Source organism: Thamnophis elegans, chromosome 9, assembly GCF_009769535.1.
Source record: "Thamnophis elegans isolate rThaEle1 chromosome 9, rThaEle1.pri, whole genome shotgun sequence".
In the NCBI taxonomy this organism is placed as follows: domain Eukaryota; kingdom Metazoa; phylum Chordata; class Lepidosauria; order Squamata; family Colubridae; genus Thamnophis; species Thamnophis elegans.
Genome location: NC_045549.1, coordinates 21,696,265 through 21,716,635, shown reverse-complemented (window position 1 = coordinate 21,716,635; position 20,371 = coordinate 21,696,265). Strand labels below are relative to the sequence as shown.

General features: G+C 38.7%; 1 protein-coding gene across 4 annotated transcripts in view; it reads left to right on the top strand.

Moving 5' to 3' along the window:
- SLC39A8 (solute carrier family 39 member 8) overlaps positions 1–10,911 on the top strand; it is a 35,479-nt gene extending 24,568 nt beyond the window's left edge. For 2 of the 4 annotated variants that reach the window (XM_032224608.1, XM_032224609.1), the window contains 3 exons: positions 4,965–5,172; positions 6,150–6,334; positions 10,719–10,911. In XM_032224608.1, coding sequence (XP_032080499.1) covers positions 4,965–5,172; positions 6,150–6,334; positions 10,719–10,868 — 543 coding nt within the window. In that variant the 3' untranslated portion in view covers positions 10,869–10,911. Of the gene's footprint in view, positions 1–4,964; positions 5,205–6,149; positions 6,335–8,078; positions 8,959–10,718 lie in introns of those variants that run through there. The other 2 variants (XM_032224611.1, XM_032224612.1) reach the window with 2 other exon arrangements.
- The last annotated feature ends 9,460 nt before the right edge of the window (positions 10,912–20,371 follow it).

The window sequence follows — 20,371 nt, the reverse complement described above, 5'->3', positions numbered from 1 at the left end:
AGCTGTTCAGGAAAAGGCTGGGCTTGGTACTGAATCCAAGAATCTGATGTCATTGGCAATGATATCCCAAGTTCCACCTAATAGAACATGTAAGACTCATAAGCTGAGAAACATGATCTCTTTGGGTATGTCATGCAAATTGGAGGTAATAGTCTCTTGGGGTAGATTCCCTTTTCTGGGGTTGCCCATCAAAACCTTTCCATGAAGTTGGTTCTGCATTTGACCAAGGCATATGTAGCAGTGGTAGGATTCAATTTTTTTTACTACCAGTTCTGTGGGCATGGCTTGGTGGGTGTGGAGGGGAAGGTTATTGCAAAATCCCCATTCCTTCCTAATAAGCTGGGACTCGGGAGGCAGAGAATAGATAGGGGCGGGGCCAGTCAGAGGTGGTATTTACTGGTCAGTGTGGTTTCTGGATCCCGTTGCAACCAGTATGGTGCAACGGGGCCGAGTGTCCACCACAAGCACACGCACAGCACATGTGCAGTGCATGCATGCATACTTGCCACCCGTGACGCTCCGCAATGCCTCCATGATGCTCCAGTTGCTTGGCAGAGCATCGCGCAGGCGCCATACGCTCTGTGCGTGGAAGCCCCGATCAGCTCAAATACAGGTAAGGAGTGCGGACAGGCAGGCGGGCCTTCCGGAGCACAGTAGCAGAATGGTACCTTGTGCTCCCAGCAAGCACCGGTACGCTCACACTGGGGCATACCAGTTGTATCTCACCACTGTTACCGGTTCTCTGAACTACAAAAATTTCTGCTACCGGTTCTCCAGAACTGGTCAGAACCTTCTGAATATCACCTCTGTTATGTAGTTATATAGTAACATTAGGCAGAATCAGGAAGCTGACATTAGATTACATTGGGGGAATCTGCAGGTTCATAAGATTATCTTTGACTTTAAACATTGACTTTAAGGTATCCTGTTTGACTTTAGGCTAGTCCTGTTAATGTAATGATAAAATTAATCTTTAGGGTGATATTCTTTCTCTTTCTTTTAGGTTTGTGAACTGCTAGTTTAGCTCTCTGTCAATATCCCCAGCAGTCACGTAAAATTAAATTCCATTCATAGTTGAAACTTTAACCTTTAACATCTTGTGTAATGTTTATACAAGATTCATGATTGCTCAGACTGGAAAGCTTTAATGTTTGATTTGGTTAGAAAAGGACAATATTGTAAACTTTCCCTTCTGCCTTAAAACAAAGATAGTGTTAAGAATTTTTATGATTGGCCACAAAGTCAGCCAGATATTTAGACAGGATTGGAAATTTTTATCCACTTATAAAGTCCTTCTCTAGGATTAGAGATAGGTAGATGTTTGAGGGAGTTATTAGTATTGTGGCAAATATTATTATTATAGTTATACAACTGTTTAGACTTCAGCTGTATTTTTATCTACATATCAAATCCTTCCTAAGGACCTGTTACTGTTTCATAGGCAGATGTTATTGTTTAATATTATTAATAAAGCTTTCTTTTTATTATTTATTATTGGTTGGCTCTAACAGTTTTTTCAGGATGCTTCCTGTTAATTACTGAAAGTTAAGAAGATTAAAGAGAAAAAAAAGAATTCAGTAGAAAATTAAGTCAGACATCAATTTATTTTTCTATCTTTACTTTGAGGAGAAAATTGGCTATAATTTTTGAAATGTTGAAAAGGTTCTTTAAATGGCGTCACTGGGAATTTTATTGTTAGTGCAGAGCCATATTAGTCAATGGTAAAAAAAATCAATTTGCAACTTACGGTACCTAATTTTTAATTTCAATTCACCCGCTGAAATTTAGATAGTATTTGGAATTATTCAAATTTTTCACTGCAGTTCATTAACAGTTAAAAATATAGTAATAAATGTTTTCTAAAAATGCATACAGGAAGTTAAGGATCTATGTGACAGTTTAAAGTTGTTGTGGTATTAAACGAATTGTTCTTATACCAGTCACTGAAGTTGTAGGGCTCCCATCAGAGGTGGTATTCAGCAGGTTCTGACCAGTTCTGGAGAACTGGAAGTGGAAATTTTGAGTAGTTCAGAGAACTGATAAATACCACCTCTGACTGGCCCCGCCTCCATCTATTCTCTGCCTCCTGAGTCCCAGCTGATTTGGAGGAAATGGGGATTTTGCAGAATCCTTTCCCTGCCATGGCCACCAAGCCACGCCCACCAAGCCACGCCCACCAAGCCACGCCCACCAAGCCATGCCCACAGAACAGGTGGTAAAAATTTTTGAATCCCACCACTGGCTCCCACACACAATCAAAATTTGTATGCTTGATATCCGACTTGCATTTATAACTGCAGGCCACTTCAACTCCCCCCTTCTGCCTATCTCCCCTTACCCCATCTCTGCCCTTTTGTCCACCTGCACTCTATCAGCCTTACCAACCTGTGCTTCACTGCCCTTGATCATAACCATACTATTCAGTGGTGGGATTCAATTTTTTTTTTACTACCGGTTTTGTGGTTGTGACTTTGTGGGCATGGTGTGGCTTTGTGGGCGTGGTGTGGCTTTGTGGACATGGCTTTGTGGGCGTGGCAGGGGAAGGATACTGCAAAATCTCCATTCCCCCTCCACTTTCCAGGAGAAGGTTACTGCAAATTCCCCAGTCCCTACCGATCAGCTGGGACTTGGGAGGCAGAGAATACAACTGGTCAGAACCTGCTGAATGAATACCACCTCTGATACCATTGCTATAAATAAACTACTATAATAATTAATAATCTTATCACATTTTAAAAATGTAATGGATTATTTATTTAAATTGATCTAGGAGGTTTTTTTTCCAACTTAGCCATTCCTAAATCATATAAATTAGTGAAGCGTGTTCTTTCCTTTGTTAATCTGTTCACTTAAAGTACACTGAAACTTATATCCTGGGAGTTCAGACTTTTCCTATTGAAGTTAGGTGGCATGATTAATAGGTGAACAACAACTTCTGTTCAACAATTGTGCTGACTCTGAATTCAGAATCCCAGAGGAAAAGCTATCTTCATTGTTTGGTTTATTAAGCTTCAATTAGCAAAACAAAGAATAGCTTTCTTCAGAGCCAGATTTAACATTCTTCCGTCAGCACTCCTCCAGGGCAGGTATAAGAGAACACCTATAGCAGAACGGGTTTGTATATGTGGTAAAGGAGAAGTGGAAGATAATTCACACGTACTGTTACACTGCGAGCTATACAGAGCTTGTAGGTCTGCACATATTCTCCCCTTATGAGAGAGATTACCAGGGAGGGCAGACAATTTTTATCTAGGCTTTCTCCTCCAGGATACTAACCTGGTTACCACGTATGCAGTGGCAAAGTTCTGTGCTGCTGCAATGTCCATAAGAAAAAAACTGGCTACAGAAGTATAGTACCATCTTGTACCAATTATCTGGACATACCTCTAACAATCTTTGGACCATTATGTTATTATCCACTTTTAATGTCAATACTTTTTAATTATATTTTAATGTTAGTATTTTTTAATATAGTGTAAAAACTAATGTGTATTACTGGTCTTTGACCATAATAAAGATTTTACTTACTTACTTACTGTTTATTAAGCTATGTGAAGTCTTAAATACTCCTGTCAGGTTTTAGAGGGAGATAGACAAGATTTAATTGGCTGGTCAAAATAATAATAATAATAAAAATATATAGTGGCTTCACCTTCAAAAGTCCCTGCTGCTTTGAAAGACTCTCTTAAGACTGTTAACAATATAAAATATATTTCTGTAGAAAAATTGCCACAGCATCAAATGCTTAAAAGAATAAAAGAATCCTACCTTATTGCTGAAAATTAACCCTGGTCCATCAACCTCATTTCTGACTACTTTTAATTGATTAACTATTCTGTAGTTCAGTTGCTTTTTAAAGGAAAATATATTACTTGATGTATTATTTAATACCTACTTTAAAAATTTGCAAAAAGGTGTCATGCTGTCTATGATAAGCCTGTTAGAAGCTGAATCCAAGACATGGTCTTCTGAACCAAATGTATAAAAGCATTGGAAACCTGGGTCCTTCCAGGTTTTACAGTTCTTTCGATAATCCACTTCATTTGGACAGCTTACTGCAGAGAAAAGAGAAGAACTGTGATCTAGATCAAAAGTGAATTTGGCCTCATGGTTCTGTGCTTGTAATTGAAATATTTCGAGGTGGCGCAGTGGTTAGAGTGCGGTACTGCAGGCTACTTCAGCTGACTGCTAGCTGCAGCTCAGCAATTCAAATCTCACCAGCTCAAGGTTGACTCAGCCTTCCATCCTTCTGAGGTGGGTAAAATGAGGACCCAGAACCCAAATGAGGGGCAATATGCTGACTCTGTAAACTGCTTAGAAAGTGCTGTAAAAGCACTATGAAGTGCTATGAGAGTGCTATGAAGCACTACTGATATTGCTATTTGCTGTACGTGGAGAATGATTGTATGTAATCCTCGACTTAGGACTGTAATGGGGCCCAGAACTTCCACTATAAGTCATGACAATCCTAAGTACATACATGATTGACCTGATTTTATGAGGGTTTTGTGGTGGTACTTAAATAAACACTGTGATTGTTAAATGAATCCATTTGTTTTTATGGGCTTTTTTTGCTGGAAACCAACCGGGGGGGGCGGAGTAAATCATGGTCACATGACTACGGAATGCTTCAACCAGCTGTAAAGATCAGCATCTGAAATATGGTCATGTGATCAGTATGTTTGCATTCGTGCCTGCACGTCATTGTGGAAACTGGAACTGGATTGTAAGGGGAGACAGTGTGTCAAAACTTTGAATGGTAGCTAAGCAACTGGTTTTTTAAATGAGAACTACTTGTCCATGTCTTATTTCTCAGTAAACGTGCAATTTAAATCTATAGAGAGGGCTGTAAAGCACCGTGAAGCAGTTTATAACTCTTAAGTGCTATTGTTATACGATCCTTTGCTTTCTTACAGTGACTTAGTATTTTATATAACTCTCTTTTTTTGTGTGTTTTGTTGCAGAGAGAAGAAACACAAAGTAGTTCATGGAAATGTTTCAAAGGACCTTCCTTATCTGAGATTGGCACAATTGCTTGGATGATCACATTAAGCGATGCTTTGCACAACTTCATTGATGGATTAGCTATCGGAGCGTCTTTCACACTTTCCCTACTTCAGGGAATTAGCACATCCATAGCAATCTTATGTGAAGAGTTTCCTCATGAATTAGGTAACGTGTTTTGCATCATTTCAAAGTTTAAGGTATGTAGCTGAGGCAGACTTCTAGAACCAATGAAGCTACCATAGTTATGGCTTTCAACTTTTACTCATAGGGATTCAGAAATCTGGAACTGCATTCTAACGAGGGGTGAAATGCTACCGGTTCGGGGCGGTTCGCCCAAACCAGTAGTAAAAAAATGCTAAAAAAAGTTTTTTAAAAAGTTCCACTGCCACAGCTGATTGTCACACAGCTGATCATTGGAACTTTAAAAAAACTTTGTAAAGCATTTTTTAACTACTGGTTCACCCAAATCGGTAGTAAAAAAATGCTTTAAAAAGTTTTTAAAAATTCCGGCAATCAGCTGTGCAACAATCCACTGTGCTGCACGATTTATATTAGTTAGAAAGCAGGAAATCCTGCTTTCTAGCAAATCTAAATTGCGTGGCACAGCTATTTTCCCCCCCTCGCTGTTCTACTTACCTTTGCAGAGTCAGAAAAGGCTTCTTAGCGCCTGTGGTGAGCCTGCGCGCATGAAGCGAACCGGTAGCAGACTTCAGAGCATTTCACCCCTGATTCCAACCCTAAGGGCATCACTACTGGGGCAAGCTGTCCTAATAAACTTCTCATCATGCAAGACATAATCCATAAATATTTTATGTTTAAATGAGGAAATGATTGTTTTGTGATACATTTCATATACATCTTACCAGTCCATTTTCAATTATTATCATCCTGAATCAATCTACTGCAAGATGAAAGCTGCTCCACTGAAGGTTACAGACCATAATTTATCATGCTGGTCCTGGAGATTGATAGATAGACGTTTTTCAACTTCCCATTCTAGGAATGACTGGCTCAAAGTCATCCTGTACCAAGGGTGCCTTTAAAGGATTACATCAAACTGTATTTTGATTTATTTTGGAGGAAGGATAAATCATAACTGCGTTACATACTGATAATGTCATACATTTCTTCTTTTTTTTTAGGGGATTTTGTCATCCTTCTTAATGCAGGAATGAGCACAAGGCAGGCCTTGTTTTTCAATTTTTTATCAGCATGTTCTTGTTATATTGGCCTAGTTTTTGGCATAATTGTAGGCAACAACTTTGCTCCAAACATCATTTTTGCAGTAGCTGGAGGCATGTTTCTGTACATCTCCCTTGCAGATATGGTAAGTTTCTGCCACAGCTTATCTACTCATCTACCTACTTAACAATATTTATAGTCTACTGTAGTACAAATGGACTTAACCATCGACATTATTACTATGCGTGTTTATGAGAGACTAATATTTATGAGACAGTGTTAAGAGAAACCACAATACCAGTACTATTAGCATGAAACTAGGAGATTGAAATGGCAATGAGTTTGTGCTACTTTTTTTCAAGTTGGACATCTTGGATGTGATCCAGCGTGGTGTTAAATTTCATAAAGTCAGTATAAACCTAGGGTAAAATATTTATTGCTATGAGACAAAGCAAGGAACTTCTATCTTGGCCTTTTTTGCTTAATTCTAAAAACAGATGTTCTCCCCGAATTACCCACTTTGCACCTGAAAACTCTATACAGTAGAACCTCTGGTCATGAATGCTTTGGACCACGACCAAATTGGATTCTGACCAAAAAATTCACAATATTTTTTCTGCAGCCGATTTTCCTTTCCACACCATTTTGTTTTTGTAAGCACCAAATTCCAAAATTAGGTTTGGGTCACAACCAAATCAGTTTGCAGCCAAAGTTATGGAACGAATTATGGTCGCGACCATAATTCTACTGTATGGAAGATTGACTAGTTCTACATGGGTACATGAAGCCAATGGCTTGAAAAACGTGAGAGAAATAAAAGGAAGTATATGGATTTAGTATTTTGTCTGTGTGGGATTCAAGAGCCATAGTTCTAGAATTTACCACCGTCTTTTTTGTGGTGGCATCCTAGCAATTTTCATTTCAAAGGACAAAAACAAACGAACAAAGATGGCAAAGTACAAATGAATTAATTAAAATGCCATTATGGCAACTACTCCCTATGTATTTTTCTTATTTTATCAAATTATGCATTACAATTTATTCACAACTTTTGGAGTTCTTAAGCTTTCAGGGACTACATGCCATGTTAATGCTTCTGGCTGTGCAAATTCTGAAACCAGAAAGATCGATATATTAAAAATACAGAGAATTTAATAAAGCTACGTGCAATTATTCGTAGAAATATGCAATTCCACCCACTTAGAGAGGAAGACATGAATAGATCACATCTATAATCATAGTTGGCGCAGTGATTCTAGGATATGTTTGTGCCTAATTTCTTGGGTTACAATGAGTAAGGCGTAGTTTGGGGAAAAACTGGAAATATGCTAGCTGCTGGGGGTTCACAAGGGTTCGTGAGAACCTCTAGCTAAGATTCTGTTCAATCCGGAGAACCCCCAAATCCCACTCCCGGCTGCTCTCCCCACCCTCCTGCCCCTCCCAGGAGTCCCCATGTAGCCCTTTTTGGATGCAGATAAGTGCAGGGCACGCATGGAGTCTTGGGAGGGTGAAAAATGGGCTTACCGGAAGTTTGGGAAGGCTGGAAATGAGCCCGTTTCTGGCCTCCAGAGTGGCTATGGAGCCTGGGAAGGCTGTTTTTGCCCTCCCAGATGCTCGAGGAAGGCCTCCGGAGCCCCCATGTGCAGGAGGCTAACTAGGCCACACCCACCTAGCAACCGTGCAGAGAACCCCTTGCTAAAATTTTTGAAGTCCACCCATGGCTGCTTCTCATCTTTACCAAAGAGCAAAGAGCAAGGCTTGGACATTAAGGCTGTTTTCTCTGATGTCTTCCTATCTTACGTGATGTTAAGAACCCAGTTTGAAAGCCTTCTTATGGCACAGTAGGTGATAGGTTTTTCTATCTACCTTTCAAATTTCTCTGTCTTTAGGTCTAGACCGGAACTGTGTCTGAGCCAAATATATTAATATGTGTGAATGATCAATACAGAACCCTGATTTATTGCTGAACCCCACTTTATTCTTCTCTGTCTAGAAACAGGTAGGATTTGTAAGAGTTCTTCATTTTCTCTCTTTCTTACCATTTCTCTTAGGGGATCATAGTGAACTGATCTCATTGCTCAAGGGATTCTATCAGCTGAAGGGATAGTACTCTGGGTGAGAACAGAGATTGTATGGTCTCATACTTTTGAATGTTCCTCCAAAAGAAACTTTTCTGCACATTAAAACGCTTACATATGATGGGTAAAGCATTGGTAAAGCTGTTGGTCTGATGTCTTTGCCTGTTACAGTTAGACAGCCAATTGATTCTAAATGTATGCCCTGGACACTAGTTACATTTTGTGGCAGACTAACTTCTGAATTCTTTTCTTTTTGTCTATGGTACAAGATGCTTTGTTTCCCATCCTTGGTTTGGTAAGATCTTTGGAAAAATATTCTTCTGGAAGTTGGATGAAGTCTTAGATTGAAACCTGAGCTGGAAAAAAATCTTATCTCTACTAATTGCAGCAAGGAATGAGAATTGTCTTCATTTGTTTGCTGCCAAGTACATAAAGCATCTACTGTATTTCTACTGCTAGTGGGGCAACAATTCAACAGATCAATACTTTTAGTTAAAACAGATATCAGTCTCCATCAAGTTAAGATCTAGAAACACTCATGCAAAAAAGAATGCAGACATAATCCAGATTAATTGTTGGCAAATAAGCAGAAAAAAACAGTTTGGTGTTGTGGTTAAAGACATGGGAGGCCATGAATTCTAGTCCTGCCTTAGGCACAAAGCCAACTGGATTACTTTGGGCAGTCACTTTCTCTTAGCCCTAGGAAGGAATGTTATTTTTATATTTAACTTGGATTGAAATATTCACAGTTTCCCAGTTGTGATTGAGTCCATGTGTTGTGAGATTAAGGAGTTTCCATTGTATCTTCTGACTTGTTCATGGATAATCTTCTGTCTGTCTGTCTGTTTTACATACTGTATATACTCGAGTATAAGCCTAGTTTTTCAGCCCACTTTTTGGGCTGAAAAAAGCCGCCTCGGCTTATACTCGAGTCAGTGAAAAATTTGCCCGAAATGGAGGAGAAAAAGGGGCGGGGCCATGCCGCTGGGTGACACTCGTGAATGGCCCAGTGCCCCTGTGAGTTTCCCCTCCCTCTGTGTCAGTTTGCCGCGCAGCGCGCACCGCACCATCCCCCCTCCTCACGTTCTAATGTAATGCAGGGCTGTCTTACGATTCCCCTTCCTCCCCCTCCTGCCGCTCTGCAACGATGTCCCACCTCCTCCTTGTTATGGCAAGCAGCCACATAGCGATGTCCCACCTCCTCTGGTACAGTGATCCAATGATAGGAATCACTGTGCCGTGTGTCATAGGAGGCGGGACATCGCTCCCGCGGCTGCACGGGACATCATCATCACAGCGGGACATCAGCATCATGAGGTGAGTGAAGTATTTCATTGAATACACCGCTAGTTTACTGTTTTTCTTTGAAATAAATATTCAAAAACATTATTGGTATCTATTTTTATTTTTGAAATTTACCGGTAGCTGCTGCATTTCCCACCCTAGGCTTATACTCGAGTCAATAACTTTTCCAGTTTTTTGTGGTAAAATTAGGTGCCTCGGCTTATATTCGGGTCGGCCTATACTCGAGTATATACGGTAGTGGCTATTACAGTCCTTAGAGTATATGTTGCAATTTGTTGCAGATGACTTCTTTCTTTTTTGGGCTACTATTTCTTTTGGTTTACTTATGTTTTAGAGGACTTTAGTGTGCTACTATGAAGTCCCATGGTTACAGTAAGTCTGTTGTAGTTTGTTTCTGAGATAGTTGTGACAAGGTAATATTATTCTTTTCATATATTGTATTGGTTGCATTGTAGTAGGTTGAATGATCAGGCACTTTTTGATAAAGTTATATGGATATCCAATCACCAGCAGCCAAACGCTAGATAAGAAGGGATTACCACTAGACAACAATCAAGTAGAAAACAATGCTCCATTCAAAGAAATACTAAGGAGAAAAGCATCCACTGACCAAAACTAGAAGGAAGGGCAAGTTACTGTATATAAACAGGGATGGTACCTGGCTGAATAATGAAGTCTACCTACATAACATAGTGACTTATCAGGTTTTGCAGCTAGACCTGAATGTACTCATCATCACTCATAATAGGCTGACCCAAAACATATGATTTACTACACAAATCAATTATATGTTTCTTGACTAAGATGGATAGATGAGGAAGTCCCTGAATCTAAGAATAGAGGTTTAGTAGTAAATCATAGCTTATTTTTTTCTTGTCCATGTCTTGATGATGTAATTGTTTGGCCCTACTTTCCAAGATGAGTGTATCTCCAAATCATTATGTCTATTTTTTTTCTTGGAACTTAGAAATCATATCTATTCTTACCAGTAATGTACAAAAAAACCTCCACGCCATAAAATAAAAATGAATTCATTTTATACATTGAATATACTAACATGCTATTCTACCACTAGATGGCAAGACTTACCTACCGTAATTTTTCTCTCTCCTTTTTTCTGTGGTTTTATTCCCATGGCAACTCCAGTTCCCAGAGATGAACGACATGTTGAGAGAAAAAGTAACTGGAAGAAAAACAGATCTGGTTTTTTTCCTGATTCAAAATGCTGGCTTGCTCACGGGGTTTACTGCAATCCTGCTCATCACTCTCTACGCAGGGGAAATTGAACTGGAATAATGGGACAAGGAAGACAATTTAGTAGATTGAAAATGGAAGAACTTCAGAAAGGAACTTGAAAGTAATAAAGACACCTTGTTTGCTTCCGTCACGGAACAGAACTTTCCCCCCCATAAAAATAATATATATAAATATGAACATAATATATAAAAACAATTTTCTAATATGTGTTCTAAGGTAGCATTTTCCTCCATGTGTTTGTCCTATGCTAGTCACTTTTATATCAGAGCGAAACATTTTAGTGGTATGAGAGGACCAAGTTATGAAAGAGTTTGTCGGAAAAACAAACAAACATTTATTATTTATGTCAATGAAAATGTACTACCAAACCTTTGTATCAGAAAAGCTCCTGAATTTGGAACTTTGGGATGAGATCTGTTATAAAGGTACGTGTGCAGCATAATTCAAACTGAAATGGTTTACTGTATAGATCAGTCTTGTATAAAAATATACAGAAACTTCAGTCCCATTGTAAGGGTATGTGTTTTCTAGCATTTTAACCAGGTGGGTTCCTGCCAGTTCTAACCTCTTCTATAGAAGAGATTCCACAAATCTACAGTTCCATTTAGAACCGCTTCCAGATCCCTCCCCCTGCCCGTCCGCACATCATCAAGATGAAGAGTGAAAGGAGGAATTCTGGGAATTGAAGTCCACAAATCTTAAAGCTGTCATGTTTGAACACCTCTGGGGGAGGTTCTAAAGGGTTAGGGGTGCAAGGGTCTTGTAACTTGACAGCTTTAAGACTTGCATGCTTCAAATGCCAGAGTTCCAGAGTCAACATTTTGGTTGCTAAGCAAGAGTGTTGTTAAGTGAGTTTCACCACATTTAACAAGTTGGCCATGCCCACCCAGTCACATGGCCGCCAAGCCACTCCCACAAAGCAGGCCACACTACAGAAGAGGTTCTAAATTTTTTTGAAACCCACCACTGATTTTAACTACATAGGGGGCTCCTTTGAGTAGCAGAAATCACACTGCCATTTCAGTATCCTACTGGCCTGTCGCCTTCCTGAATGAGCATTGCATACTTTCTTCATTAATTTTTCTAAAAATGGTCTCTCAACTGGAAGACTTTGATTTTACACATGTCTAGCTTTTGGGAAATAGTTCCTTCTCCCTGCAAGGACTGAAGGAATACCAACTTCCTCCTCCTCCTCCTCCTCCTCCTCCTCCTCCTCCTCCTCCTCCTTTCTCTTCCTCCTCCTCCTGATCCTCCTTCTCTCTCTTCCTCATCACCCTGCTCTTCCTCTTTCCCTATTTTTAGAGAAATCACTGCCTTTTTGTTACTACAATGTAATTCAAAATAGGTTTAAAAATTCCCACCACAGAGATTGCTAATTTTGAAAAACAAAAACATTTTTTTGCAAGATCTTAAAAATCATGCAGACATTCCAATTTCTAATTAACATTGGTTTAATTGGACTTCCTTTTATTTATTTATTATTTCTTTCGTGCTTATGGGAATGGCCTTAAAAATAAATTCAAAAGCTATGGAAAATTCACCAACCTTTTAATAATTAATAACATTTATATTTCCCTGGTTATTTTTAAAGGAAGAATTAAACAGTAGACCACCGTGAAACATTTGACTTTTATTACTGACTTTCAACATAATGAGCCACAGTCAGCATCCTAAACTGTTGAAGTTTCTTGTTATATATTCCTTAGAAATGGAAAGGATAGGAAAGCTATGACTGTTGGCTGAATTGTATGTCTGGATATGCTCTAAATATTGATTGCCTGTGTAAACCTTTTGATATATGAGCAAAGCTCTCATAGGAATTGTGTTCCAATTTTAATGGAAAGTCCAGCTTCAGATCCAAACATTAAATAAGAAGCCGGGTGAGGTAAATGTTCCATATGATTGTTAACCCAATATTTAGGAATGCAACATTGTGTTCCATTGTTTAACTGAACTGGTTTATAACCAGTATAATCTATTCTAGCGGGAGAATGGTTCTTCAGTCTTTTAAGCAGAGGTGGTATTCAGCAGGTTCTGACCAGTTCTGGAGAACCAGTAGCGGAAATTTTGAGTAGTTCGGAGAACCGGATAATACCACCTCTGACAGGCCCCGCCCCCATCTATTCTCTGCCTCCTAAATCCCAGCTGATTGGGAGGTAATGGGGATTTTGCAAGAACCTTCCCCTTGAGTGGGGCGGGAATGGAGATTTTACAGTATCCTTCCCTGGAGTGGGGCAGGAATGGAAATTTTACATTATCCTTCCCCTGCCATGCCCACCAAGCCATGCCACGTCCACCAAGCCTCGCCACAGAACTGGTAGTAAACATTTTTGAATCCCACCACTGCTTTTAAGGAGGGATCTTTCCTGGAATTGCTACGTGAAATTTTTTAATCCAGGGACGAACAACTTAAAAAAAAAATATTTTGATATTTTTTAAAAAAACTGCCCCAAGAGGCATGCATATAATATACAGACATTATAGAATTAATCATTATAGAAAATATTGACAATTTTGAGGGCCAAACATTTAGGTTCTCAAAAGCTTTGCATGCCTATTTTAGTTTTTATTTTCCCCAAATTATTCATGTTGTCCCAAATCATTATTTTCCCATGATGTTTAATGAAAAATTTGGACGAATTAAAGAATTACAAGAAGGTTATGGTATACCTCTTTTTGATTTAATCTAGGATCAATGAAGATGCACCTTTGCATGAATAGCATTTCATTTGCGTCCTGCCTAGATATATGCAGAGTTTTTAAAGGTCTTCATACATTTTAGCAAAGAAAACACATTGCATTCCTGCACTTATTTTTACATATTTGATTTTTACATCTTGATGGATATGTATTTTTCTTGCTGTAATTTAGTTCTTATTTGAATTTATGTGTACTCTAAAATATATAGAGATTGATTTTTTTGCAAATAATAATAATAACACAAGAAACTTGTTACTGTGGATAGAAAAAGGAAGACGAAAATAATAGCATATTTCTCTTCCATCTTACAGCAGTTTGGAGGATGTGTGCAATATTTATTACAAATTATGCATATTTTCTACAGTACTAGGAAATTTCAACTGGGTCACTCCTTTATGGTATACTTACCAACTTGATTTTTGAGGTGAGATCTGACTTTGTTAATATATTTCCTGTAAAGCAATAAATTAGATTTACAGAATCTATTACTGCATTTTTCTTTGGTTAATTAAAAATAAACCTGCTGGGTTAATATTTGTAAAATACTTTGTCAAGTATGTTTCATGCAAATGATGGGTTATTTGCATATGACGGAGATACAATGATACAACACTGAGACAAATTATATAATGTGCTCCTAAGGCCAGTTTGTACGCTGGGTTAACTTAGACATGTTGTGAAACGCTTTTGTGGCTTTTTGAAAAAAATATAGATAAACATACACAGGTCAGCCAGTCTACATGGAAATGATGCTGGACTATGCAGATTTACAGGATGATCCTAACTTTCTAAATTGTATGATCCTGCCTTCTAAACTCATGATTGCGAACCTATGCCACAGGTGCCAGAAGTGGCACGCAGAGCCATCTCTCCGGACATGCCAGCCGTCATCCATTGTTCTTCCGGTTCTGGCCAGCTGTTCTTAGTGCACAGGGAAATGCTGGAAACCAGAAGGCCAGTTCCCTGGCGTGCATGCATGTTAAGTTAGCTCCCCGTTGGGAGAGCGAGTGCGTTCAGAGAAGCATTGTGAGAGGTTGTTGGAGAACACACAAACCAGCATACAGAGACACTGCAGTTTAAATGGGTTTTACTTTCATGGAAATAGAGGTATCAGAGTCCATCAAACAGTCCAAGTCATACATGGTTAAGACAGTCAGTCATCAATGTCTTTCAGTTAAGGGATAATTCAAATAACAGTCCATAATTATACAAACAGTCCGGTACACAAAGTTTGCTAGCAGTTGCAAAACTTACAATAGCTCACGCTGATTACTATACGGCACTGCTAACAGCCAGCTTCCAAAACACTCAGATCAGAGCAGATCAGCAGCTAACAGTGATTCTGGCTCCATCTTATGGCCGCTTGAGGAAACAGCAACCAATCACATTTACACCATGATTTAAAGAAACAGGTTCCTCGCAACAACATTTATGCTTCATAGTACCTTGGGCTTTAAAATGATCTGCGATATTATTTTCAGACATGCAGTACTCCAGTGAAACTAATTTACCATTCACACTTTGCCTTACATTTAGATGTTTCAAGTCAGTGTGCTTTGTCCCAGTCTTTACAGCAAGATTGGATGCCATCTGAATTGCTGCTTGATGATTGCTTCATAAACAACAATAGGCTCTCATACATCAATCCCCATATCAAGTAGGAGTTGTTTATAGCAAACCAAATCCATACATAATAATGACAGACATGAGAATTCAGTCTCCATAGTTGATAGACTTAAATGTTTTTGTCTAATAGACCACCATCCAATTAATGCTTTTCCCAGGAATACAACAAACCCTGATGTTGATTTCTGTGTATACACATCTATAGCAAAACTTGCATCAGCATATGCAGTTAAGCTCAGATCATCCTTAGTTCTAAATACAATGCATAATGCCTCGTTTGCTTAAGATATCTTAATATCCTCTTAGCAGCTTGTCAGTGCCTTTCAGCAGGTTCAGCATTAAACCTGGCTAATTGATTTACACTATATGCTATGTCGGGCTTGGACCAATTACTCAGATAAGATAAGCTACCAATTAGGGATTGATAAATACATTTATTGAATACAGGGCTTTTTACATCATCATGGTTAAACTCTTGGCCCATTGGAGTTTTTGCTTACACAGTTCCATCCTAAATGTCCTGAGTAGCTGGTTAATTTTCTCAGTTTGTGAGGTTTTATATCCTCCCCTAGTTTTATCTATTTGTAAACCAAGATATTGCCTAATCTCACTGAGATGTTTTATACTGAACTGCGTCCTTAATAGTGTTATGATCCTCATAGCTTCTTGTTCAGTTTTAGTGATTAATGCTATGCCATCAGTGAACAATAGCAACAACGAAATCACACCATTACTTTCTTTCTTAAACAAACATGGATCAGCCATGCCAGCTTTAAAACCTATTTTAGTTAACTCTTTAATTATACATTGATTCTATTCATATCCTGATTGCTTCAAACCATAAAGACTCTTTTTCAAGCTCCAGCAATCAGTTTTACTATCAGTTTTGAATCCTGCAGGCTTCTGTAAATATATAGTATGTTGCAACAGTGCATAAAGATATGCTGTCTTTACATCTAAATGATTAACTATATATTCATTCTTAGCTGCCCACACTAATGCACGTAACGTTGTAGCCTTTAAACTAGGTGCAAAGACCTCATCATAGTCATTAGCTGACTGAGCAAACCCTTGTGCAACTAACCTGGCTTTATGGGTTACAGTCCCATCTACACTATTTTTAATTTTGAAAATCCATTTACAACCAATGGCATGTTTACCTGGTGGTAAATTTACATTTTCATATACATCTAACTTTTGCAATGATTTCAATTCCTTTTCTATTGCATCTTTCCAAGCTTTCTGTTCCTCAGTTGGATATAGAGTTAATTCTTGGTAATTAGCAGGAACCTTATTTGTCTGACATGCTATAGATGCCTGATATCTGTCAGGTAGTCTCGTTACACGGGTTGATCGTCTAGGTATTTCAGGATTCACCAGAGGACTCTCCTATATAACCTGCTCTGGTTCTTCCAGTAACTGTACTTCTTCCTTAATTTCTTTAATTACTGGTTTTACTACCTCATCATTAGGGACAACTTGGGTGTCGATAATTACATTATCATTTGTTTCTAATTTATTCCACCCCACATGTTCTATAAACCTAGCACTAGCGCTACAGTAAACCTTAGTTGTGCCTTTCTCCCAAAACCTAAATGATCTATGGTTAGCCTCATATCCTACAAAAAATAATTGTCGAGCTCTTTGTTGCTCTTTCAGTCTCACTTGTGATGGTATATGCACCCATGCTGGGGCTCCGAATGTATGCAGGTAACTTAAATCTGGTTTTCTGCCATGCCACCTAGTGAACGGCAATTCACCGGTTGTTGTATTCACCACATTATTTAAAACATGGTTACTACACATCGTAGCTTCACCCCACAGTGTTTCCAGCAAACCTGAATCAGCTATCATAGTTCGAGCCATGGCCTGTAATGTTTGCCCCCTTCATTCTACAAATGAGTTATGTTGTGGCCCATAAGTAGCAGAACGTTTGTGCTCGATTCCAGCTGTTTTTAACATTGTTTGGAATTTATAATTAGTAAACTCCGTCCCATTATTAGTAACTACAGTAATAACCTTGGCTTTCATCTTTCTTTCCGCAAACCTCAGCCAATTAAAGAAATTCTGAAATGTTTCTGTTTTTCATTAAATAACAGAAATCGTATCGTGAATAATACAGTTTGGTACATCTGTGTACCAAACCAGTATTAAGTAAGCTCCCCGTTGGGAGAGCGAGTGCATTCAGAGAAGTGTTGTGAGAGGGTGTTGGAGAACACACAAACCAGCACACAGAGACACTGTAGTTTAAATGGGTTTTACTTTCGTGGAAATAGAGGTATCAGAGTCCATCAAACTGTCCAAGTCATACATGGTTAAGACAGTCAGTCATCAACGTCTTTCAGTTAAGGGATAATCCAAATAGTATAGTCCATAATCATACAAACAGTCCGGTACACAAAGTTTGCTAGCAGTTGCAAAACTTACAGTAGCTCACGCTGATCACTTCTAACAGCCAGCTTCCAAAACACTCAGATCAGAGCAGATCAGTAGGTAACAGTGATTCTGGCTCCATATTATGGCTGCTTGAGGAAACAGCAACCAATCACATTTACAGCATGATTTATAGGAACAGATATAGCATTGTTACATGATTTATATATTGCCAACCCAACCATTAGATTATATTCCTAACATTGTGTATGCCAGGAAGCTGAGCCAGCTGGTCTTTGCACACACATGCCTGCCTGAACCAGAAGCTCAGCCTTGAGGACTGGTCTTCCTGTTTTTCGCAGTCCTTCACGTGCATGCCAGGAAGCTGCTCTTTCAGTTTCCGTTACTTCCCCACGCGCACACGCTCCCATTTCGCTTGGTGCTGGAAAGGTTCCTCGGCACTGCCCTAAACTCTAAAGCATGGCTTCTGCTTGTTATTAACCCTGGACATTCTCTTCAGTGGAAAGACCAAGCCTTTAAAGGTGCAGACAATCTCTTTCCAAAAGATGACTGACAAAAACTGCTACTATATGGAGAGATCCACATGTTTACTGTATCATACAATAGCCCATAGCACTTCCTGATACGGTTGCAACTATAAAAAATTCCTGATGACATATGTTCATATATTTGTATTCATACATAAAATACTAGAAGACAAGTCTATGGAGATTCTCAGTCATCCAGGTTGTGGTTGTCCCATAGGTGCTTTTTCAAGAGGCAACTGGACTTTTTGGTTTTTCTTTGAAGATGTTTTGCTTCTCATCCAAGAAGCTCTGACTGGATGGTGGGAAAATGAAGGATTCTTCAGTTGGAGCTGAAGAAGCTTCTTGGATGAGAAGCGAAATGTCTTCAAAGAAAAAACAAAAAATCCAGTTGCCTCTTGAAAAAGCACCTTTGGGATTAGAAGACAAGGAAAAAAACCCAAATGCTTGTTTTTTTCTGAACAATTTAGAATTGGGATTTGTATTTGTGGAAGGCTTGGTTCAGAACACAGTAGCACACTTTCTTCTTTTGGTGACATAAATATGCCTACTGTTTTTGTCTTATGATACTGGATTTAGGAGTATAATTAGGAGAGAGGAGGAAGGAAGGGAGGGAGGAAGGGGGGGGAGAGAAATTGAATTAGAGTTACTGTAAGACTGCAGTTAATGTGAGCATCCAAAAATCACAAATTAGGGTATCAGCCATGTTTTTGGGCATAAAAGTCTTTCAACTACACTTTCATTTGTATACTTTAACAAAACTTAGTTAAGTTGGGAAGGAGGAGCCATGTTGCGATGTTACAACGTGCGGTCTCGATACTATGAGACCGCCGTTGATACTTTTGCCGCTCCATTGAGACCTAAACTGTCCCATAGAGATGGTGATCAGGAAGACAAAGATATCACAAAATCCCTGATAGACCCAAGGGAAGTGCTTCAAGCCCACAGTAAACAGACAGCCTGTAGGCTGATGAAATCGGGACGCTCCGGAAGGAAGGAAGTGAAAAGAGAAAGTGAGTCCATCTGGTGACGTATTTTTCTATTTTGCTACAGACTGCCAAAAGAAATGTTTCTTTAAAGCCAAATTAGATCCTTAAACAAAAGAACTGAGCGGTGAAAATAATCCTAATGGGATCGCTGTGGAAAGTTTTTTTTCCTTTGTCTTTCTAACTATTTTTTGTGGATTGAAATGCTGGTAAAGTTCTTAATCTCTCCTCTTAAAGTGAACCGATTGATTTTTCTTCTTCTGCTTCTTATTGCTTTATTTTTTGACTTCTGAATTAAAACCTTCCCTTTTATTTTAACAATTCTTGCTACTACTTGCTATTAAACCACACTAAAAGAAATCTAAAGAACTTTGTTTCCTACAGAAGGTGAAAACTAACTGTGACTTGGAGTTTTTTTTGAAACAACATATCTCTCTTCTTACTTGGCTTTACTAACTTTGCAGCTGAAGGGTTTACAACTTGTTTACAGAAACTGATAAAGAACCAAGAGCATGAACTGTTTTCACAGGTGCCTCTGAGAATTATTTTGGCAGGGAAAGAAAGAAAGAAAGAAAGCGGGGGAACAGAACCCTTCCCCTTTGAAGAGTATAAAAGAACTTGTGTTCAAGTCAATTTAAAATAAAAGTAAGAGAGGCCTGGAAGACTAGAGTCACAGTCATTATTAGTTTTTTTTTCATTTTCTTTCTCTCTTCTGTTTTGGAAACATGGCTCAATACTTAGATGAGGAAACCTTAAAATTCCAAAATATCTTGGCTGGAATTCAAAATCTATTGGAAGGATATGGGAGAATTGAGAAGAAGTTGGAAAGATTAGTCTTCCTCATAGCAAAAGATGATGGGGTTGGAGCCCCAAAAATTAAAGGGAAGAATGAAGATATAGAAGATAAAAATAAGACAATAGATGAATTTATTAATGGAGCAAATGTGGGTGAAAATGGAAAGAAGAGAATATGGAGAAGGGAATTCGACGAATTGGAGCTCTATCCCAGATTCCAAGACACAGAAGAGAAAAAAATACTAATGATGATAGACATAAGAAGAGAATTTTTTTCAGAAGCAAGATTGACAAACAAAGACAAGTTAACTTTAGTAGCAACTGATGGGCAAGGAGATTATCTGAGAGACCCTTCAAGCAACAAAGTGTGGAGAGAAGTCTATAAATACCTTATAAAAGAGATAAAAAGAAGACTGACTCCACAATTGGCAAGAGAGATAAGACTGTTTTGTTACTGGAAAGATACAGGTTGACAATGAAAGTTGGTAATAAAAAATAGTTTTTTTTTATTATTGGT